Source organism: Petaurus breviceps, unplaced genomic scaffold (genome assembly GCF_028583685.1).
Source record: "Petaurus breviceps papuanus isolate PSGF00001 unplaced genomic scaffold, PetGlider_PUasm1.0 38, whole genome shotgun sequence".
Taxonomy (NCBI): Eukaryota; Metazoa; Chordata; class Mammalia; order Diprotodontia; family Petauridae; genus Petaurus; species Petaurus breviceps.
The window spans coordinates 63,309,209-63,333,877 of NW_027186304.1; the positions used below are offsets into that span (position 1 = coordinate 63,309,209).

At 34.6% G+C, this 24,669-nt stretch overlaps 1 protein-coding gene across 1 annotated transcript in view; it reads left to right on the forward strand.

Annotated features, from left to right (window-relative positions):
• Positions 1-24,669, forward strand: part of LOC138170116 (lipoxygenase homology domain-containing protein 1-like) — a 657,842-nt gene that overhangs the window by 420,588 nt on the left and 212,585 nt on the right. Inside the window, exons 32-35 of the mRNA XM_069099511.1 lie at positions 1,370-1,524; positions 9,982-10,195; positions 18,779-18,969; positions 21,137-21,347. Of these exons, the coding sequence (XP_068955612.1) occupies positions 1,370-1,524; positions 9,982-10,195; positions 18,779-18,969; positions 21,137-21,347 (771 nt within the window). The remainder of the gene's footprint in view (positions 1-1,369; positions 1,525-9,981; positions 10,196-18,778; positions 18,970-21,136; positions 21,348-24,669) is intronic.

The following is a 24,669-nucleotide window of genomic DNA, read 5'->3' on the forward strand; positions in this document are numbered from 1 at the left end:
CTCTTCTTCTTCTTCTTCTTCTTCTTCTTCTTCTTCTTCTTCTTCTTCTTCTTCTTCTTCTTCCTTCTTAATGAAGTTATTACTAAGGCAAGACAAGAAATTCTTAGGTTCTTGGCTTGGGAGAAATAGTACCTCTGAATCACTGAAATCCTCCACCACTATGATATTATGTCTCTGTACCACCCTTGTGATCTGTTTCTCAAATTCCTCATCCATTTTCTGTTTCTTTTCAGGTTGTTTGTGGAATATTTCCATGACAAAATCATATTTGTTTCTACCTCCATTGATCATCAAATTACTCTATGTCATGCTGTCTCTCTCTGACTCCTGGATATCTGCACATAAGGAAATATTTTTAATATAAAATGCCATCCCACCAACTGTCTTTTTACCTATCCGGCTTCTTTTGAATAATTCATATCCATCAAGAGCCATGGCCCAATCATGGGCTTCATCCCTGCATGTGTCAGTGGGATAAGGCTAAATTTGTCTCCTTGTGGTAGGCCCTCTAGTTATTTTGTTTCAGGCTTTATACTCTGTGTATTTGTATATAGATATTTGAGGCTACAAGTTTTACTTTTGAGTTTTCTTGGGTTTCCTCCTTTGTAAACCTCTGGGTTTCCCCACTGCTATTCTTCTTTGTAGCTATTCTTTATGATAACTTGCTTGGTACATAGTCATAAGGACTTTTCTAAATTCTCCAACCTTTTTAGTTTAATGCTGTTTTGATTAGATTGATGATGTCTGCAACAAATGCATTCTTTTCTATTTTTATTTTTGGAGGGGGGAAGGTAGGGCAATTGGGTTTAAGTGACTTGCCCAAGGTCAGATGGCTAGTTTTTTGTGTTAAGTGTCTCATTTCAAATTTGAATTCAAGTCTTCCTGACTTTAGGGCCGGTGCTTTATTCACTGTGCCACCTAGTCACCCCACCAAGGTTTTTTGTTTGTTTGTTTTTTGCTAACAAATACATTCTTATGAACCTTTGTTAGGTGTCTTCCCTCCCTGGCCAAGGTGATCTCATCTCTTTATTTCAAGCCATTCTTCAGAAATCCAAATTCCATTCTCATATCATCTTAGCCAGCTGTTCACTGTCTAAATCAGTTTTTGTCTTCCATATCCCTTGTCTTCGATGGACACAAGTTAGAAAACCACAGCCAGTTCTCTTGCTGTCATTGATTTCTCATCTAAGACTTCTAAATGAGTGACAATAACTTTCAAGGTTTTTTTTTCCTAAAAGTGTCATTACTTTCTCCAAGGAACATTTAACAATCCGTCCTTTGTGTCCCTAATGGTCTCAGTATGCACTCACAGAATATAGTCTAAACTTATTCGATCAAATTAACAATACTTTCCTGTCTCTTCTTCCAGTTGTTAAATATATTGTTTCTGTATACACTGGAGACCAATGGGGAGCTGAAACTTCTGCCAATGTTTATATCACTCTCTATGGACAAAGAGGGGACTCTGGTGCAAGGAAGTTATATAAGTCTTTGAAAAAAGGAGAATTATTTCAAAGAAACAAGGTAAAAAAAAAGTTGTCTTATGTGTATTTTGTGACCTCTTTCACTGTTTTTAAACAAGTTAGGAAAATTGTTTTTACTATGCATCGTTACATGGAAACTGTGATTGAGACAGGTCTTGAATTCGTTCTCTAAATCCCAGATTTGCTGTTTTAAATTCTCAGATTGTGTATCAGACTCTTATAATGGACACAGCCAGATGTTGAAGGAAACACTGCACATATAGATGAACAAAGGAAGTTTGTTGTAAGCATTGGGGTGGTGAGAGGAGAGGAGGAAAAGAAATATAATAAAGAAGCACTGGCAAAAGGTATATCCGATGGCATGATACTAAAATGTGAAATGTGATAAAGACAAAGGAGAATTCTTCCATTCATAGGTTGTTCCTGTTTTCTCTTCCAAGGAAAATGATCTTTTCATTGAAAATGATGGGGAAATAGTTTATCAGTAGGTGAAACCCAGTATAAAGTTGGGAGGAAAATAAGCAAGCACCCCTCTGCTCCCTAGGGGATACATTCAATCACATGCCCAGAGAAGTCCAGGCAACCCCTTTCCTCTATATAGTCTTTTAAGCCTAGACACTTGTTTCTTGATAGTTCTTCACCGAACAAGGTGTGAATCTCCTTTACTTGGATGCTCCTTGACATCCATATGTGGTCTTTTTTTCTAGGGAAGCATTAACTGCTTTGACACCATGTTAGTTATAGACTTCACACACTTAAACCATTTGCTAAGATTAGCTTTTCATCCTGGGGTTCTTAGTCTAGTGTTCATGCTCTTAAAAAATTATGTAATGGTTTTCTTTTGTAATCCTATTTTTGTAACTTTATGCATTTAAGAATATTACTCTATGAAGGGGTAAATGTGCTTCACCAGCCTAAGGTGATTCAGGGGATCATGACACACAGAAAAGAAGATGAAGAACTCCTAACTTAAAAGGAGAAGAAGATATTGGATAGAGTGCTGGCTCAGGGGTCAGGAAGACCTCAGTACAAATATGACCCTAGACACTTACTAGCTGTATGAGCCTGGGCAAATAACTTGGCCTTTGTCTACCTCAGTTTCCTCAACTGAAAAATTGGGGTAATTACCTTACCTCCTAGACTTGCTGAAGATCAAATGGAATAATATTTGTAAAGCACTTAGCACAGCCCTTGATGTATACTAAATACTTAAAATGTCCTTCCTTCCTTTCTCCCTCCCTTCCTTTCTTCCTTCCTTCCTTCTTTCCATACATCCTTCTTTCCTTCCTGTCTTTCTTCTCTCTTTCCTGTCCTTTTCTCCTTCTTTCTTTCCCTCCTTCCCTTCCTCCCTTCCTCTCTCCCCCTCCCTTCCTTTCTCTCTCCCCCTTCCTTCCTCCCTTCCTCCTTCCTTTTCTTCCTTCTTTTCTCACAAGAGGCAAATCTAAGCACTAAGTAGGAGATCCAGGGTGTGAATGACCCCAGGTTCACTGTTCTTCCCACAACATCATTGTACCTGAAATCCAGACAAGATGCCTTTTGTAAAGTGCTTAGCCCTTCTGAAGCCTTCCCACAAGAAAAAAAATAAAACCTTATGTAATATCTAATAGGAAGAATCATACTGACATATGTCTTCCATTAGTTTTGGAAGCTTTTAAATTTTGGCAATCCCCATCATTAAAAACATAGTTTGCCCAAAGAAATATGATTTAGGGATTTCAGAAGTCTGAGAAGAAACTGTAAGTCTTCTTTTCTCTGGCAATTATATTTTTATAATATTTGTTTTTTTAATACTAAATGGACATAGGATGCATTCTATAATTGATTTTTAATTTATTATTTTAAAATTCTTAGAAAGAAAAGAAAGTTTAAGTAATAATAATAATAATTATTATTATTATCATTATTAACAACAGCATCAATATCCAAAGACATTTCTTCATTGTCTACTTTCCCTTTCTTTAATTTCAATTTATAATAATATAATATAATATATATAATAATATAAAATAATAATTTAATTTAATTTTAATTTCTTTCATTTCATTAGTTTGTGGAGTTACTGGTTATTGTCATCAGTATATAGTGATGCCTTGTCTTTAGTGAATAGTCATAAAGGGTTACCTGGGGCACTAAGAAATTAAGTGATTTACCCAGAGGGACAAAGGAAACAATACCAGAGGGGGACCTTAGACTTAAATCTTCCTGACTCTAAAGCCTGCTGTATGTCCACTAGGCCAGTGGTTTCAAATTCAAATAGAAAGAGCCTTGTGGGTTGCATATCGACTTAGAAAGCCACAAATTAATGTTATTTATATTGTACTTTTTATTTTAGCAAATGTTTACCAATTTCATTTTAATCTGGTTTGGGCAGCACTCAGTAGTTTTGCTGGCCCTGAGTTTCGCCTTTCCTTATTTGGCAGGTTGCTTCTCACTAACTTTATTTACTTTTAGGAAATTGTGTTACTGAATTACTCTATCACCATGACAATTTTGTCAGAACCTCCCCTAAAAGAAAATTACATCTTTAAGTCTTGGGATTATTCAAAATGATGTATTCAATAAACATTTATTTAGTTCCTACCAAATTCTGAACCCCAAGTCAGGCCCTGGAATGATATAAATTTAGATAAGACAAAATCCCTACCTTTATTGAATTTAATAGAAGAGCACACAAATATGGATAACTGCAATTTATGATTACATGAGAAATTCAATAGAAAGCAAAAACAAAGTGCTTGAGATGACCCGAGGGGGGAATCTTCCAGAAGTGGTAAGTTGCATCGTCCAGTGGAAAGAAGACTATATTTGGTATCATAACGAATTGACCTTACCACTCCAATGAAATTGTTCTTTCCAAGGATGAGAATGACCTCTTTTAATTTTAGAGATATCTTTGTACTTATCATCTTCATTTATGAACCTATTTTTAAAAAATTTTCTCCTCTCCAACTGAGCCATCAGTTGTAACAAAGATGAAAAAAATTCAGCAAAACCAATGAACATATTAATCATATCTAATAATATATGCGACACTCTATGCCCATAGTAGCTCACCTTTGAAAATAGGTATCATTTAGATAACTCTTTAGTTATTGGGAAACACTTTGCATATTTTAACTTACTTGGTACTGGCAAAAACCTTTTAAGACAAAATGTATCACTCTCATTTTATAGATGAGGAACTGAGGCAGAGAGAGGTTAAGTGATTTATCTACCAAGGGTCACAAAGATAGGAAGTGTCTGAAACATGGTTGGAACCATGAACTTCCTGACTCTAAACCCTGCAGAAAGAAGAAAAGGAAATACATGTTCTCAGCTCTCTTTTGGTGCAAGCTTAGTAATTATAATTTCACAGCATTCCAATCACTTTTTCTGTTCTATTTACATTGCTGAAATCCTTGTATATATTGTTTCCTCATTTTGTTTGCTTCACACTGCATCAGTTCATATATCTTCCCTTGTTTCTTTGGAGAAGTTCTCTGTCAATTGCTTTAAATGTTCCATTTTCTTATTTATATTTTTTTCTCTTTTCTCTTTGAGAGCTCTAATTTTAGTCCTAATTTCTACCCCTAACTTTCCTTTTATATCTTATTCTTCTAATCCATCTTAGAAGTTATTTCACTTTTTTCTGCTACAACTTTTAGAGTAGGGGGACAGGTTTTAACATAATTATTGAAATGCTACCCTTTTATCTGAAATTTTCAAATTGCTTTTTTTTTTCAGTTCATAGTATTTATCCATGGAATATTTGAACCTTTTCACTGTTTCTTTTCATTTTCTTTTCTAAATAAGTCTCTCTACTGGTTTCACTATGCTGCTTTTTTCTTTGATGAGTTCTTTCCTGCTTTCTCTTTATTTATTTATTTTTTTTTGGTGTTGTTTCCTTCTAGATTTGTGGTTTTTCTTTTATTGTTTGAAATGAGAGAAAGCTAAGATTAGGCATAATCTCTCATTCAGTTGCTCTACTGGAACTCAATCACTTTCCCATTTCTCTATTTGACATTGGATTAGGAACAATAATACAAATCTCCATCCTTTTCAGATGCAATCATTTTTTCCTTGTCCAGATCATCAGGGCTGGGCAAATTTATGAACCTTTGTTTACTAAGGAATGGCGAAGTCTAGCTGAAATATTGCTAAGGGGGAGATTTTGAAATGCAATATCAGACATAGCAGCATTGGATATACGGTTTGAGCTAAGAGTTTGAAGATAGAAGTTGGCAATATAATTTTGAATAATTTCCTTAAACTATATGGGCCTTAGTTTCTTTAGCTCTTTAGGGACTAAATGGTCCCTAAAACCCTTTCTAGTTTTGGATCTATGATCCCAAGATCCTATGATATTATTTTTTTTCTTGAAGCAATTTCATCATTGAGGATTCCTTCGTGATACAATAGCTTTAGAAAAAGTAGCAAGATATAAAATAAAATCATAAAACCATTAACTTTTTTGATATTGTTAATAAAATCTAGGGAGAGGAAATAGATAAATAACATTCAAAATAATTATAAAATATCTAGACATTAACCTATCAACCCAAGACTTCAAGATTCATGGTTTTACTGAGCTAATATATTAAAAATTATGATACTACCTAAATTAACTTAATCTTGCCAATGAAGTGCTTTCCTAAAGTTGATGTCTCATTTTAATTTTTTTAAAAATTGAATCCCTGGAGTGCTCTAAATAAGTTACAATGTCTTCTGCAAATAAAGATCATTTTTGCTCCTCTATGTTTATTGTTAGTCTTATCTATTTTTGTTGGACCTCTACAGCTAGAAACCAAAGGATTTCTTTATAGAACTAAATCGAAAGATTTTTAAAATCAAGAAAAATAATGGGAAAAAATAAGGCCTAACATTTCAAGCTATTTTATAAATCATTAGTAATCATAATTTTGGTATTAATTATACAATATAAAAGTAGGTAGGTAAGATAAGCCAGACCTGGATTAAATGAAAGAGTGAATAAAAAAGCATTCAATAAATCCTTTCCATGTGTCAGGAACTGACCTAAGTAATGGAAATCTAAATGAAAAAGTGAAACAAACTGTCTTCAAGCAACTTACTTTCAAATAATGGTAAATCTCTCTCTCTCTCTGTCTCTCTCTCGCTCTCTCTCTGATAGATAAATAAGAAATTCTGTTTACACATCCTTTCCAAACACAGTGATAGTATTGATTTTATTAATGTCTCCAGATCAGGAGATGGAAAGTAGAGAGCAGGATACATGAACAGCAGAAGGGCCTAAGATGGCTTAAATCAACAGTTGCATAGAATGTGAAACACATGTGGTCTGCAGCTGGCTAGGTACAGTGAGCTTTATGAATTTGCATCCACTCACCAATCAAGGTAACTTGGGTCCTAGGTGGAATTCCAGGTCTGAGAGGATTAACTGCTTGGTTTCTAAACAAGAAATAACTTCATTTTACATTTCTATTCTTTCATAACCTAGCTCCAATCTACATCTCCAAGTTTATTTTACATTGTCTCTTAATGCATACTACTATCTATATAAATATTATTTATTTTGGTCTAAAAGCAAATAAATGTGTGTCTACTTGTTCCCTAGACTCAAGAACAGAGACTATTGGAGGAAACATCCCCTTTTCTATAAGAACTAGGGAGTAAAATTTGAAAATAGCCTTCTGAAAAATAGAAATAACAACATTTTACACTGTATTTCATGATGAGTTCCAAATGGATGTGATCTAACTATTTTAAAAATTACAATATTTTTATAAGAATGGAAAACCAAAGTAAGTACCATGCGGTCCTATGGATTAGGGAATAACTTGATACAAAATAAAGGGTAAAAGAGATTACAAAAGACACAATACACAATTTGTACTATATAAAATTTAAAGCTTTTTTATGAACAAAATCAATGGAAGTAGAAAAAAAAAGAGAAATTGACAAATTAAAAAATCTTTACAATAAGCATCTCCTGTAAATGTCTGATTTCAAAAACAAAATGAAGCATTGTCTACATGTATAAGACTTAGATCCATCCCCTGATGGGCAAATCATCAAAGTTAGTGAATTTTTCAAAAGAAGAAATATGAAATATCAACCATAAAATGATAAAATGTTCCAAGTCACTGATAGATAAGAGAAATGCAAATTAAACAACTTGGAAGTTTCATTTTATACCCATTAAATGTATGAACAACTTGCTTATTGGATATTTTGAAGTAGAAGTATCTGAAACTCATACATTCAAAACAAATTTCATTATCTTTTCCTCCAAACCCACCCCTCTTGTGAACTTCCTCTTTCTGTTGGTAATAATTCCATCCTTTGTCCCTGAACTTTGCAGACTGAAATTCATCCTCTACTCCTCATTCTCCCTGATCCCAATCAGTTGACAAATTTTATCAATTTTACCTTCACAAAATTTCTTGCATCTCTCGCTTTATCTCCACTCACACTATTACCACCCTATTTCACATTCCTATCATCTTTGGCTTAGTTTATTATAATGACCTCCTTTCTATTTTCCTTGTTTCATACCTTTCCCCTTTCCTAATCAATATTACTCTCAACTGCCAAAGTTATATTTACAAAACCCAGGTTTGATCATGTTACTCCCTGATCAAAAAACTCCTCAGTCTCTCTATTTATTACTTCTAACATCAAATTCAAATAACTTCATTTTACATTTCTATTCTTTCATAACCTAGCTCCAATCTACATCTCCAAGTTTATTTTACATTGTCTCTTAATGCATACTACTATCTATATAAATATTATTTTCCATTGTTCTTTGCCCAAGGCACTCTCTCTTCAGTCCCCCTGCCTTTGCACAGACTATACCCATGCCTGAATTGTACCTCTCTCTCATGTCTGCCTTATCATATCCCTAGCTTCTTCCAAAGTTCAAATACCACCTCCTCTATGGGTTCCTGATTCTGCTAACTGTTAGTGCCTTTACCTTGAAATTACCTTATTTTTCTCTGTATCTATTTTATATTTACTTATATGTGCTCATGTTTTTTTCTTCAGTAGACTTTAAACTACTTAAGGGCAGGAACTATTTTATTTTTGTCTTTGTATCCATAGTATCTAGCAGAGTCCCTAGTATATGGTAGGTACTGAATAAATACCTATCAATAGATAAATTGAAATGCTTAATGTTGAATAGGCATCATAAGATGCTTTTGGTAGAGTTATAAGTTGGTTAGGCTGTTCAGGGAAAGAGTTTGAAATTATGCAAAAAAAATCACTAAAATGTTCATATCTTTTGAAACAACTATGCCATTGCTGGGCATAAACCTAAAATAGTTCAGTAAGAAAGTTCACACACACACATATACCGATACACTCATAGCAGCACTTTTTGTAACAGCAAGATACTAAAAATAAAGTGGGTGCCCAATGATTAAGAAATTACCGAATGCAATGGTATGTGTATAATGGAATATAACTGCCCTTTAAAGAATGATTTATATGAGAAATTTAAGGAAACATTAGAAGACTATAAGAATTGATAGGAAATGAAGAATGTAGAACAAGGAGACCAATGCACACAATGATTATAATATTGTAAATTTTAAAAGGCAGCTGAACTCAGATTAAAGGCAGTGGCCAATACTGATTCTAATGCATAAATGATAAAACAAATTCCCCTACCCTTTGCATAGAGCTGGGAAATTATGATATAAACTCTTCTCTCAGACTTAGTCACTTTATTTTACTCAATTATTTGTATGGTTAGGGGCAACATTGGTGCAAAAGAAGAATACACGTGATGGGACAATAGTATAAAAACTAGAAGACAGGAATAAAATGGAAAATGGTGGAATCTTAGACTTATATGTTTTGAGTTTAGCACATGTATTCTACTGTTTCTCCTGAAGTCTGGTTATGGAAATATATATCCAAAGAAACAAAGAAAATCGGAGTCAGAAAGCTATTAGTGTGTATTCCTCAATCATAATTATTTTCAGTGAATAAAATAATGATTTCAGTAGTTTTGTCCAAGTTGGTAGAGTTTCTTATAAAAGCTCAACATAAATAAGAATTTTTGCTAAAAAAGATTTGTATGGATCCAAGTTGATATCATCATCATATTTTATATTTATAAAAGTTTTAAAGTTTACAAAATAATTATATCTATATTATCTCAGAAAATATATGTGGTTACCTAGCATAATAACATAATTTGAATTGCCTTTATATATTTAAAAATAACAACAGTAACAACTTTCTAGTTTGGGCAGTAAGTGGATAGGGACTAGGCTTGGAGTGTCAAAGACCTGAGGTCAGTGCTTGCTTTAGACATTTGGCTGTATGACCCTAGGCAAGTCATTTAACTTAAGTCTGTCTCATTTTCCTCATCCATAAAATGAGGATAATAATAGCACCTACTGGTCAGGGTTGTTGTGAGGATCAAATATGATAATATATTTAAAGTGTTTTGCAAGCCTTAAAACTCTACATAAATGCTAGCTATCATTTTACCCATTGATCCTTTTAAATATGTTTATTTTGACAGCTGGATTTATTCATAGTGGAAGCTGTTTCCCTGAGTCACTTGGAGAAAGTGCTTCTAGCACATGATGGGGAAGGTTATGGAGCTGGCCTTTATTTAAAGATGATAACTATTCAGGAGTCCAAAGATCCACGTATTGAATGGGTATTCCCATGTTGGAATTGGCTGGATTCTCATTTGGGAGCCTACGCAACTGTTTCAGAACTGAAGACAATAGGTGGGTCATTCTAGAATAAAACCTGAACAAAGTAAAATGATGGTAGAGTATTTGAGAACTAATAAACCAGATCTGAAGTTTCATTTCTAAAGTTGATTATTGTTTATATGGCTTAATGAAAATATCTGTACTTGACTATGCTTGATTCCCTTTTTTTCAGCCACCTCATTCATGAATTCATCCAACATTTATGAAATACCTATTGTATACTAAATACTAGGAGAGAGATAAAATTTAGATAAGACACTATTGCTCTCAAGAGGTGCTTTTCATAGGGTAGAGGGCTGAGACACAAACAGAAATTACATGATAAATCCCCACATCTCCAAATCATGAGGTGGAGGAGGGATGGCAAAGTAAAATCATGCCAGCCAGGGAGTACATAGAGTGAGGAGCCTGTTTGCGCTGAGTCCACTATTAGAATTGTAAAGGTCTGGCAGGTATCTTAAAATGCTGACGAACTGATCATCTGGCAGTATAATTGATTGTGTTAGCCCCATGGCTAGTGTGTTAGCTGGCTCCAGAGTGATTATTTCATACTGCTTTTTGTCAATAATATCCTCAGTTCTAGAATATAAAACAATAGGCAGACCATTAGTGCTCATGAAATAGACTAAAATTATCAATGCTTTTAGTATATGCTATTATGACACCAAAAAAATGGAAGCCAAATTTCACCAATTATAGAAAAAAAAAGTCATACTGGTTTTGGTTAATAATATCCTTAGCTTCCAGTTATATAGCAACATAGTGTAGATCAATGGAGGGCAATCATAAGAAATTGTGTCATTGGGGGCGGCTAGGTGGCACAGTGAGTAAAGCGCCGGCCCCAGAGTCAGGAGGACCTGAGTTCAGTTCCAGCCTCAGACATTTAACACCCACACACACACACAAAAACTAGCTGTGTAACCTTGGGCAAGTTACTTAACCCCAATTGCCCTCCAAAAAAAAAGCAAAAAAAAAAAAAAGAAATTGTGTCATTCTTATACCCAGAAAATCTGAGAAAAGAGAAAGAATTGAGGAGTCATTTAATTCTAAAAACAGAGAAGTTGAAGAGCTTAAAGGCATTGATGAATTTGCATAAGACACAATTTCAGATGTGCTATTCAATAATGAAATGGATGGAGGAAATAATGGTATTGGCTTCAATGATTTTCCAAAGGAGATGGGCATACTTAAAACGGAATTTTAAAAAGCCTTTTTTGAATTTGATGGCACAAATCCAATTAATTGGCCAACTATAACAAAATAATGGTTCAAAAAACTTGTATCTATTACAACTATAATGAATAAACACATTTTCCCATGAGATTTGTTAATATACATAACACTGCAGGCCTGTATATAACAGTATATTCTTTAATTGTTGCCATGGTAAGGCCCCTAGGAGGAAATGATATATCCAAGAATATTTGTAAGGAAAAGATCCATATGCCCCCGTGGCAGAAGTAGCTCAAGAATAATATATAAGTATAGTGAAAATGCTAGAGGATTTGACTTTTATGTAGAAAACTTCTCTCAAGTTAAAATACTTTACCATAAAATGTCTTATCTTCCAAGGAAACAGTTGTTTCCACAGTGTATTTATGCTTGCACTTAAACCCATTGTCATTACTCCTGAGTTAAGGAGAGTCATAGCAAAACATGTTATTAATCACTCTATGTACAGAGACGAAATCAAGTTATATGGTTCCACTAAGAAGCACACATAACAGCAAATTCATCTCTTGAAAAATTTCTCCAACAAGTTCTTTCATTTGAATGTGATAAGTATAAAGTTCTTAGTTTCTCAGTTAGACTGAAGACTTTGAACTTTATGCTTTTAAACCAAATTGAACCAATGGATAAAGGTGATGCTTACAGTTCCCTTGGGCTTCTCCAAGGAAGACTTATGGAAGATAAGGCAATAAGAAGAAAGCTAAGGCTATGCATATTAAGAAATTGACCGGCATCCAGAAATCAAATAAGAGCAAGAATATATTTGGAGAGATTGACACTTATATAAGTCATTTTGACATATACATTTGGTATATAAAATTGATAGCAATGAGTCTATAAGGCAGCCACCAAAAACCTACATGATGCAGCTCAGGGCTCATCACTCCAAGGCAATTATAAAAAGATGAATACTTCTTTATATAAAAGGAAGAGCAGAATTGGTACACATTCCCAGAGTATATAATAACTTAATAACTTAACATAAATATTTTTGGAATAAAATGAAATCACTACATAAAGCAACAGTAAAGGCAGACAAGAGGAATATGTCACTGGATTTATTAAATGTAACCAAGAGTGGTTTATCTTTGGTTAGAGATTATAAAACAGCTAAGATTCAAGAATGGAATCCAAAGGCACTCCATGGGTGACATCCACATTAGCTCAACCAACAGTTATGCCAACAAAGGAAATCAAGCACATGGCTGAGTCATGAAGATTCATTCTTAGAAATGATGAGATCTATGATAGCAACTCAGGATGAAGTCATTGCCACCAGAAATTATAGAAATGTGATCCATAAGACAGCCTGTGATACAATGGGTAGAGTTCTATGCCTGAAGTAAAAAAAAAAAGACATGAGTTCATATTGGGCTGTGGACACTTCATAGCTATGTGATCTTGGGCAAGTCATATAACCCTCATTTACCTCAGTTTCCTCATTAATAAAATGTGGACAATAATAGCACCTGTCCTGCAGGGCTGTTGTGAGGATCAAATGTGATATTTGTGAAGATCAGTTAGCACAGTGATGCTTATTCCCTTCTTCTCCCCTTATGGAGCTCAAACTTAACAATTGGTGCAGATTATGTAATTAATTCATGAGAGCTATACCACATAGCACCTTGAGAAAATTTGGCAAACATTGACAACTAGAAAGATGTGGTCTATATTTGAGAATTATAGGTCTTAAGCTTATTATCCTTTACCAACTAATAGACAATAAATCCATGTTCAGTAAATATAAACCCCAAAACATAATAGAAAATTAAAAACTATATTGGAATCAAAGCATAATTACAGACAGAAATATTACCCACAACTGCAGGGACATTACATTGATCCATAAAAAGCATTAAGAACAACCTTTTTAATTTAGGTTACCATATAAAATATTCCTTACCTTCAAACTACATGAAGGTAAAAAATTTCAAAATAATATAGAACTGGAAGAAAAAAATTAAGACCTCTGGGAATAGAATGAGGTGAATATCATCACAATCATTTTATCTGACATTAGAGTTGTCCCAGATGTTTCCTGTTTTTTTTAACTTAATTTTATTTTTTATCATGAACTTATGCAACAAAATAACATTTATATATGCAGCAGCTACAAAAAAGAATTTTACATGAAACAGGGAACCTTTCATTTCACTCAATCACATGCTTTTAAAAAATAACAAATTTTACATGTTAATTTAAAAACTGTTCTGCTTCTCTGTGTTTCATTCTGAATTTCCTTCTGTTTTCTTTTAGGCCTTTAAAAATGTTATAACAGCCTTCTTTAAATTTTGTTTTGCATAACTACTGTTAGTCCTTGACAATCCTTCCTACCCCTACCCATTGTTACCACTAGACAACCACCTCATCCCAAGCAAGAGTAAGTGGGGAAAAACTCTCAAATCTTATAACAAATATACACAGTCAAGTAAAATGAATCCATGCAGTGACCAACTACAAAAATGTATTTCTCTATACCTTGTGATTATTACTTTTCTAATAAGCTGGGGAATATACCTCATCATAAGTTCTCTGGAGGCATGACTGATGAGTCATTGCTTGTCATTGTTTTGGTCATAATCCTTTAGATTTTTAACATTTTTGTTTTGTTGTGTTGTGTTACTTTGTTCTTATATAAATTGTTCTCCTGGTTCTGATCACCTCACTCTGTCAGTTCAAACTACCCAAGATTCTCTAGAATCTTCTCTTTCCTAATTTCTTATAATACAATAATATTCCATTTTTCATACATTTATATACAATTTGTCCAGTCATCACCCAATCATTAGTAGTAAATCTAAGGCAACTCCCTTAGAATCTAATTTTCTCTGTTGTTTTACCCCCTTTTAATCCCCCTTTCAGGGTCAAGAAGTTTATTTTATTACTATTGCCTTCCTGGTGCTATCTTTCCTCTTAACTAACCTTTCCTCTTAACTAGCACATGTTTCCATGTTGAATTGAATGCTTTCCTATACCAAAGTGATTGTGTGCATATGTGTGTGTGTGTGTGTGTGTGTGTGTATACCCACTGGTCTTTTTCAGACGAGAGTGAAGTTCATGATGCCCAACACTTTCTCCAATTTTGTGCAGCATCAGCATTCACCCCCTTCTTTATCCTTCTACACAAATGTGTCCTTCCTTTTATCTTCTCTTTTCCCTTTTAAATCCATTTACAGAACCAATTCCCCCTTCTTGTGCCCCCACAACACACACATACAAATACATTTTATATACATATATACACACATTTGTATGTGTGCATGTGCATGTATATATACGTATATCTCCACACACATATATATTATATATAATGCACTTATGTATCTATATCTATATATGTGTATGGGTGTATGTATGTATGTATCTTTGTATGTATGTATGTATGTATGCTTCAACCAGGTTCTCTATTTCTTTTTTTCTTTCTCAACTCCATAAACATGCTTCGAAGATATTAAGACTTTGAAAATACATTTTTCCCGATTACAATGTCAACACTATATAATCATATAGCTCCTTCCAATTGTTCAAATAAATTTACCTCCATAAATTTCTTTGGGCTATCATATTTATATGTCAAATTTCCTACTTTGATCATCTTTCAAATTTCATACTTTTGATCATGCTTAGAAGACCTCTATTTCATTAAAGATCCATTTTTTTCATGCATAGGAATTATCCTCAGCTTTCAGAGTAAGTTGTTCTTAGTTGCAAAGCTATCTCTCTTGCCTTTTATCATTTATGATTCATTTACAGTAGAAGCTGCCAGGACTTGTGTGATCCTGTTGTATTTTGCTACTTGGACCACTTCCTTGTGGTTGCTTTGATTTTTTCTTTGATGTGAGAGCTCTGAATTTTGGTGAGTGTCCCTGGCATTTTTCCTTTTGAGGTTCCTTTCAATAGCTGTCATTTACATCGAGCCTTAAGGTGACATCTTACAGATGTTATCCCATTTGTTCCTAACAACAACCTGGGAGGTAGATGCTATCATATCTCCATTTTACAGGTGAAAAACCTGAGACTAAGGGATAGTAAAGTGATTTTCCCAGGGTCATACAGCTGCTCAGTGTCTGAGGCAAGATTTGAATTCAGGTTTTCCTGACTCCAAATCCAGAGCTCTATCTAGTATACTACTTTGTTGTCTTCAGTCTAACCAACTTTTAGGAAGTGATTAGTAGATTATTTTAATTTTTACTTTATCCCCTGGTACTAATATATATATATATACATATATATATATGCACAGTTTTATTCATGATTTTAATATATGATGCCCAAAATAATAGTTTTGGGGAGTCCAGTGATCCTTCAATTATTTCTCCCTTTACTGTTTCCAGGTCACCTTTTATACATACATACATCTATGCACACATACAAGCATACATCCATACATACATCTCTATCTCTATGTATCAGCTCATGTTTTATTTTATTTTTCCACAATCTTATCTTTTTGATGTAATATTAATTTCTATCTCATGGAATCATTGATTTCTGTTTTGTCTATTCTCATTTTCAGGGAGTTTGTTACTTAGGTAAATTTTACTACTTTCTCTTCTAAACTCTTTCCAAATCTGTCCTCAAGTGATTTCTTTCATTAAAACAAACACACAAACAAAAACCAACTCTTACTTCATTTTCCTGCCAGGTATTGATATTGTCCTTGTGAGAATTCCATTTTTCCTTGAGTCTTTGTTTGCAGTTGTTATGGAGTTTGATTAGCAATAATTTTTCTTGCTGATTGGTTTTCTTTCTTCAGCTTTTTGTTTCTGAACTGGGACTCTGTTTCAGGCCCTCTGCTATGATCTTGGTACAAGTGGTAGGCCCTGCTTGGTCTCAGCCCCATTTGTCCTACACTGACTCCAGCTACTGTAGTTTGTCCTTCACTTAAGGCCACATTGAGATTCAAGTTGCCTTTTGTGGTTTCTCAGTACAGAGGTCTGGTCTGAGAGATGTGGTGCCACTTTGATCTGGTGAGCTCTGTACTGGACACTTCCATCTCCCACTCTATTGGTCTCCCAAGGTCCCATTCCAGGGCTTTCTTTGTTGCTGCTTCTGGACACAGGGCATTGCAGGATACATGTATCCCTGGCCATCTCAGGTGCAACTACTCTGGGTTGGACCTGGGTCCATTCCTGGCCTGGGTCCAACTAACTTTTTTAGAACTATAAAGGTGAGCTATAAACTCACTTTCTGTGGTTTTTCATTGGATTTCTTGATGATTTAGTGTTATGTGAACTTGATGGTTTTGCTAGAATATGAGTATGAGTATGGAAACTGGATAGCCTGCTACCTACCAGCTGAGATATCTGCCTCTGCTAGTGGCATGTTACCCAGTTCATACTCTGACAAAAACACCAGATTCACATTTTATTCACATGTGCTTTAGTTAACATAACATTAAATACAAAAAAAATATAGAACACCTACTCATTCTTGGATCACTTCTATTTGAACCCCTTTAAAAAGAAAACTATCAGATGGTGATGGTACTATTAACAATAATGATAATAAAGTTGATAAAAATAAATTTCTATAGTACTTTCACAGTTTTAAAGTAGTCTCACAGATATTATTTCATAATATTCTCATAACCTATGAGCTAATCAATGGTGTTATATTCACATTAGATGAAAAGCTATTTCTCAGCGAGGTTAAATAATTTGCCCAGTGTTATATTGTGAATAAGTGTGCTAATAACTAGTTGAATATCCTGAAATTTATGCTAGTGGCAATTCCCTGGAACCCTCCTAAGTAGGTACACCTGAGTCGAATACCCTGAGGGGTCTGATAATGTAGAGTTCAAGATTTCTATGTTGTGTTTCCAATTAATGTATTAATTTTGCTGCATGAGGCACAGTTTAATTTTATGCTCATAAATGGAGCAATGGCATTTGTTCCTTGTATTGCTATCATAGTAATTTTCCGTATAGTGCTATGTACATGGTTATTGAACACAGAATAGTCAGAACTAACTGAGCTTTTTAACTCTGAGGGAAAAAAAAGAATTACAAATCCCTAAGACTGTAGGGTCTGAACAGGATGCCAAGTCGCTTGGATTTCTTCCTGAATCGTCTTTGCCTTTGTAGTAGTTGTTGGAATGAAGTTTGCGTCACAATAAGGTGATACCTGGGGCTTTGTGCTCTTTATAAGGCTAACCTTGAACACCAGAAATGCTCTCTTTGGCTGTAGTTGTTCTCCCTTAGAGGGAGAAGTTAAGAAAAGAACAGAAAGCTGTAGAACTTTGAAACTGAAACCCAACTTCTCATTCGTTTCTAGTGAAATTCTTGGTCATCAGAGCCCTTTGTAGTTAAACTCCTTATTTAGAGTTGTCATGGCCAATTAATGCCAGTAAGAATTAGAGACAACTTCCATGCATATTAACTGATTCAGTTATTTTGATTGCATGCTGCAGTCAATTCTAAGGACCTTTTCTTGTGGTCTCTAAATATTGTGAATACAGTTTAGTAAGCAGTCATTTAAGAGTTTGGATGAATTAGGTAGACATTCCCTACTCACTGAACTGGATACAGTAATCATTTTAGAGTGTGTGTGTGTGTGTGTGTTTGTGTGTGTGTTTGCAATTTCTCATTTGCAATTCTTTGCTTTGCTATTTTTGAAGGGAGAGGAGACCATGGAAGAACTTGGCATTAATTCTTTCTCCTATCATGAGTGTTGTTATTAGAAGGTTTCCTAATCTGGGGTCCATGAATTTGTTCGATTTTTTTTTCGTAACTGTATCTCAATATAATTGCTTTCATTTGCAAACCTATGTATTTTTTCTTAATTTATCTAAAAACACATTATTCTGAGGAGTCTACTGGCTTCTCCAGACTGATAAAGGGGTTCATGACACAGAAAAGTTTAAAAACCCTTGAGCTAGGGTTTTTAAAGTAGGTATCTAGGGCTATCCTACTCTAGGATACTTGTAGAATTTTAAAATAGTAACTGGATACCAAGGTAAGAAATGCTACAAAAGTTAATAAAATAAATACTAATTCTGCCTAAACACAAGGTTCCTAAGTGATATGGTAAGTTTCTCTCATATTGATGGTTTTCCAAGACTAATTTTAGGAATGGTTCATGCCCTCCGGTAAATAATTCTCTACAGGAAAAGTAAAAGCAACTTGACAACAAGAAAAAAAATGCTTGAAAGCTAAAGTTTAAAACACATAAGAACACTCAAATGTTACATCCCTTCAGAAATAAAAACAATACTGCATTGCTCTCATCGAGTAACTGTTGCCATAGATACAGCATAACCTACAAATAGAGTTTTGTTTATACTCTGTAGTGTATAGTCTCTGGTTCAACTATATTATGATTCTCCCTTGTGTTTTCTCTTCTCCTTTGATCATCTTTTTTAAGGGAAAAGACTGATTGGTAGCCCTGAGCAGCCCCTGATCAATGGGCATTCCCCTGGTTTGTGGATAGTGGACATCACTGGATCTGGGTTGAGCACCAAAGAAGAGATGATAGAACTTTCCCTAGTCTTTTATGGACATTTGAATCACAAAAAGTTGACACTTCACATGACAGAAAATGGAGCACGAATCAAAGTATGTCACCCCTTTCTTATTGACAAAACAGGTTGTTAGTGAGAATCCCACTAACTATTGGAGAAATCATTTTCTTATAATTAGATTAAGACTCTGGTGACTGTGCTGAGGGATGTTCTGTGTTCACACTTAATCTTCTCCTGGTTCTCCTCCTTTCCCTGCCAGATGTGTCTTTGTCTCCTCCTTCTGCCTCAAATCCCCTTTGCTGCCACACAGAGACTGTCTCCATGATGCCAGACAACTGGTTTCATTAATATTTTGACTGAATTGACAGGTTATTTCAGCATCATAGAAAATAGCCATAGGAGAGCCTTCCCTAGTGAACAGAGCTAGGAGCACCCCAAACCACCTATTTTGAACAAAAACAATTTTAATGATGATATATTTCAGTTTAGTTTTATTTTGCACACACAGAAAAGCACTGGAGAACAGGACCCTTCCAAGTGGGCTTCTTCAGTAACAGAACATGCAAACCTGATTGCTTGTCAATATTTGGGAGGAGTTGAGAGGAATGAAAAGGTTATTTGGTTTATAAGTCCATCTTCTCTTTTTCCTCCTATTGATGAATACTCAGAATTCATCAGAGATCATTGCCTTACTTTGAAATAAACACGTTCCTGGGAATTTGAGACTCAATACCAAAATTTTATTACCAAGTAATAGGTACTCAGAATTATCTGTGTAGACTGTAAAACCTTATATTATCAATCTGAAAACTCTAAGTGATTTCTAAGAAGGTGTACTTTGAGTTATCTAGGATTGAAAAAAATATGGTATTACTCTGTGAAGTTTTGAGTGGACAAGTAAGAAACTAAGTGGATTATACCAAGAAAAATTTCCAAATTACTTAAGTATAAAAATTTATAATCAACCAGCCCATGCAACCCTTTGAATTAATTAACATTTGGTCCCTGCCTTTGCAATATATCTCCCTGCTTAAAGACTCTACCATTTGGCAATTCTGAAACAGCAATAAGTATAAATTAGCTAGCATTCAAATACAAGGGTCTTTCTTATTTTTGTAAATATTTTTCAAAGTAGGTGGAATGGTGGTTAGAACACTGGTTTAAGAGTCAGGAAAGACCTGATTTTGAATTCTGGTTCTGACAATTACCTACATATTAGCTATGTGACCCGGCAAATTGCTTAACTAACTTATTTAAGACTTTTCTCATCTGTAAAATTAAGAGAGTAATATTTGTACTACCTAGCTCACAAATTTGTTGTAAAGATAGTGTTTTGTAAACTTTAAGGCCTAATAAAAATGTAATTGTTTTTCCAAAGAAAAAGAAAAATTGTGATCTTGCTACTTTTCTGACTCTCATACATAGTTCAGAGCCCCAGGATTTCATTACTGTGGTTGCTCTCCCTCCACTAAGACAATCCTTAACCAGACTATCCGTATATGTGTCCTAGGCATTTGACAGTTAATTTCCTTGCTCAGTGTCACACAGCTAGTAAATGCTAGAAGTAGGATTTGAACCCAGATTTCTCTGAGCCTATGCTGATCAGTATCTTCACTATGCCACACTTTTGTCAATATGATTTTATGTTATCTGGGTCTACACTATGCCCTGAAACCCATTCTTTATAGCCCCGAAGCCATCTCTCTATTCAGTATATCATGGCTGTCTCTCAAAATAAGTGTAAGGTAGTTTCAGCAGGTGGGCAGCTGTGTGGCACAGTGGATAGAGTGCCAGGACTTGAGTAAGGAAGACTCATCTTCATAAGTTCAAATCTGGCCTCAGACACTTACTAGCTGTGTAATCCTGGGCAAGTTATTTAAACCTGTTTACCTTAGTTTCCTCATCTGTAAAATGAGCTGGAGAAGGAAATGACAAACCATTCTAGTATCTTTGCAAAAAAAACAAACAAACAAACAAACCTAAAACAAAGCAACCCTCAAATGCAATCACAAAGTGTTGGATTGACTGAAACAACTGAATAACAAAATATATCGTGTGTATATAGATATACAGATATGTGTTCATGCAATTACTTCAATGACATAGATGCACATATGTGCATGGTATATACATATATAATATACCCACATATGTGTGTATGTATTTTGATTCTAATAAATGTCAAATTCCAAATGCAGCTCCAAATTGATCCACAGAGTTTGGGAATGAAGAAATATTTGACAAATTATTTTTTCTCCCAGGATGAACTTGAGGGCATTGGCTCACTTTATAAGCTTCAAGTATCAGGAACATTCATCCAGCTGAACAGATCTTGGCATTTAGACACAGTAAACCTGAAGCATACAGGCACTGCCCAGGAAATGTGGTTGATTTTTGACTGCTGGTTTAGACCAAATGAAGAGGACTGTGTGGAACTTCCGACTTTAGTTGCAGGCCAAGACCCTCTACCAGGTAATTTTTTTGACCCATTTCTTGAAGAAATGCAAATTAGAGTATAAAATAAAATTAATTTACTTTATTTAAGAAAAGAAATCCAGATTTTATACAAATTACCTTGAAATAAATTCATCTTAATCTCATAATATTTGTGACTTTAGTTCTTTTTGTTGCTGATACTTGATTAACCCTTGGTCTTGAAATATTTATTCATCAGAACAGACTACAATGTGTCATAGTACATCAGATAAAGAAATAGGTGCCCTAAATATTTCTAGAGAACTGTTTTTCATTCTATAGCTGATAACTACTGTCCAGTATGTAACCAAGGATCATAGCTATATCTTGTTTTAGGAAACAAAATGGGAAAAAGCACTGAGCCTGAAACAACTTATTAAATCTTGCCACCAAATCCAGCAAATGACTTTTGTGGTCAGTGAGAATAAGGGTTGTTTAGGAATTGAAACTGTATTTATTGGTACTATATTGATATTCATCTGAGATTTATTTTTTTTAAAATAAGCATATCATTATGTCAACTGACCAGGGAGAAAAATAAATGAGGTCAATTATGCTTTCTGAGTTTCCTAAGATGGGGATGAAAAACTTTAGGGAATAGAAACAACTACTTTTTCTACTTCCTTGTCAATTTATGATTGATAATAAGAGGAAGGTAAGTAGCCAGAGAATATTTGGCTATGGAAAGTCTATTGAAACACTCTCTAGTTCATCTTGGACTCCTTGGAATTTTACTATTTTTTATAATCAATCAATGAACAAACTTTTATTAAGTGCCTACTATGTGTCAGTCATAGTCCTAGGCAATGGGGATACAAACACAAATGTGAAACTGTTCAGGGTCACAAAGGAGCTTCTATACATTTATTTGTTGTTTCTCAGTCATGTCCAACTCTTCATGACCCTATCTGGGATTTCCTTGGCAGAGATACTGGAGTGGTTTGCCATTTCCTTTTTCAGTTCATTGTACAGATGAGGAAACCGAGGCAGACAGGGTTAAGTAATTTGCCTAGGGTCACACAGCTAGTAAGTGTCTGAGGCCAGATTTGAACTCAGGAACATGAGTCTTTCTAACATCAGGCTCAGTACTCTATTCACTGTGCCACTTAGCTACCCTATACATTTATAGGTTTATACAAGATTGCTATTAATCAAAGCTATTCATAGAGGGAAAGGCATTTGCAGTTGTACAGGACCAGGAAAGATCTTGTTATTGTTCATCCTACACAGAAAATGGTGCTTGAGTCTTGGAAGAAACCAGAAATTCTAAGAGGCAGAGAGAGAATATTCTAGGAATTGGTGATAATTCACATAAAGACACTCTTGAAAATCAATGCCTATAAAAGTACTTTGCTGGCTCTTTAGGAAAGACTACATCCCCACGCGTTTTCCATTAGGGTCACAGTGTTCTGTATGACATGCAAAATTCTTAATGTTGTCTGTTTGAAGCACTGACCAGACTGAAAATTCCCCAACCCTTTCTTTATATGCCTCCTGTGGATTACTAAGGCGACATCACTACCATTAACTACAGGAAGTTTGTGACCAGAGACTCCAGGAGAGAAGAAGTCAGATTTGTTTAATATATATGATGAAAAGATTGAGACACTTCTTTACCTTAAAGAGGACCCTAAAAACACTCTTTCACTTTTAAGACTATCTCACGGGGAGATTTAGTAAGTCATATCCTATTTACAACTGCAGGAGTAATTTAACTAAGTGAACATAATGTCATAGAGCAAAATTTATAAGACAGTTCCTTTAAAACCTCATATGAACAGATGGGACAATTCATCAAAACTCTCACGGTAAATTTCTTTTAATAAGTGGAGTTTACTTCTCAGTTTTTAAAGAGAAGGATTTAAAAAAATTTTTTAAACCATATATATTTTTTTAAAAAATATACAACTGTTAGGAATCTATAATATAAATTCTATTTCTATAGTTTTTATTCTTTTCAAAAGATATTCTCCATTTTAACCAGAGAGTAAACTGAAGCTCAAAGAATTAGGTAGATTGCCTATGAGTACACAGCTACTTAATGGCAGAGTCACGACCAGAATCCCAGTGTTCTCTTACCTAAAACATTGACTTATCCCCATAGTTATCAGACCTAAAGGATGTTTTACAAAGAACAAATAAAATACTTTTGGCTTTTAGGACAGAGATTCTTATTAGTGGAACTTATGAATCATTTTAATTAAATTTTAGAATCATATGCAATGCTGTGCCTGGAAAATAGCAATGTCTTTTCATTCATTCATTTGTTCATTAATTCACTCACTCATGCTTATGCAGCCCTAATATAGTACATTAGCAGAAATACTTGCATGAGCTAGATAAGGTCCTTTAGGGTCCTGAAAAGGAGGCACGTCAGCCAGAGAAGTATATTGAACATGATTTTTAGCAGTGCAGTTGCTACTCCTGGGGGACAAATTAAGCAGCTTGGGAAGCCACATTAACTTTTTTCAGGTCATTGATACATCACATGTAGCAATTGTATGTAATGTGTGCCATGGGTCCCTATATATCATAAACATAAGAAAAAAACCTACACATTTGGCATTTCTGTTTGGAATTTTTAACTTGGGACAGGGGTGTTACGTTGATCAACTCATGCCAAATGTCACAGCCCTGCTCTGGTGCTCCAAGTGAAAACTCCAAATTAATTTCAGTTGTTATTCCACAATTAGCCCTTTCAGTTTTGCATAACACTTTACATACATTATCTCATTTTTATCCTCAGAATATTCCTGTGAATGAGGTATTATAATTATTATTCCGATTTTACAGATGAGAAAATTGGGGCCGAGAGTGGTTAAAAATTTGCCACAGGGTCACGCAGCTAGCAAAAATCTGAAGGGATTGAAATACAATTCCTCCTGTTTCCTTAATCATTGTTCGATCAATTACGTCACACTGCCTCTCCAGAGTTGACCAGATGATAGACGACATTTAAAAAGGCAGAATGAGAATATTTATTTGCAAATATAAATAGGCCAGTTGGGTATCCTTATTCTGGAGGATGGAGACAAGCCTAACCAGGTCTATTCACAGGGGAACTATTAACAGACATCTAAGTGTGTACATCCTTGTATTTCTCCTGTAAACACCTCAGTTTTGGCAGTTCTTTAGCAAGGCAGGGGGGGATTTTATATTTCCCACAGGAGTAAAAAGCTTTTGCATATAAGGGAGTCAAAAGACCTAAAATCCAATTACTTCCATCCATGCCCTCACTGTCAGGCTGTCTGAATCACTATTTTCCTAGTTATTTTCCCTATGCACACTAAAAATAGGTATTTAATCTAATTAAGAAGTA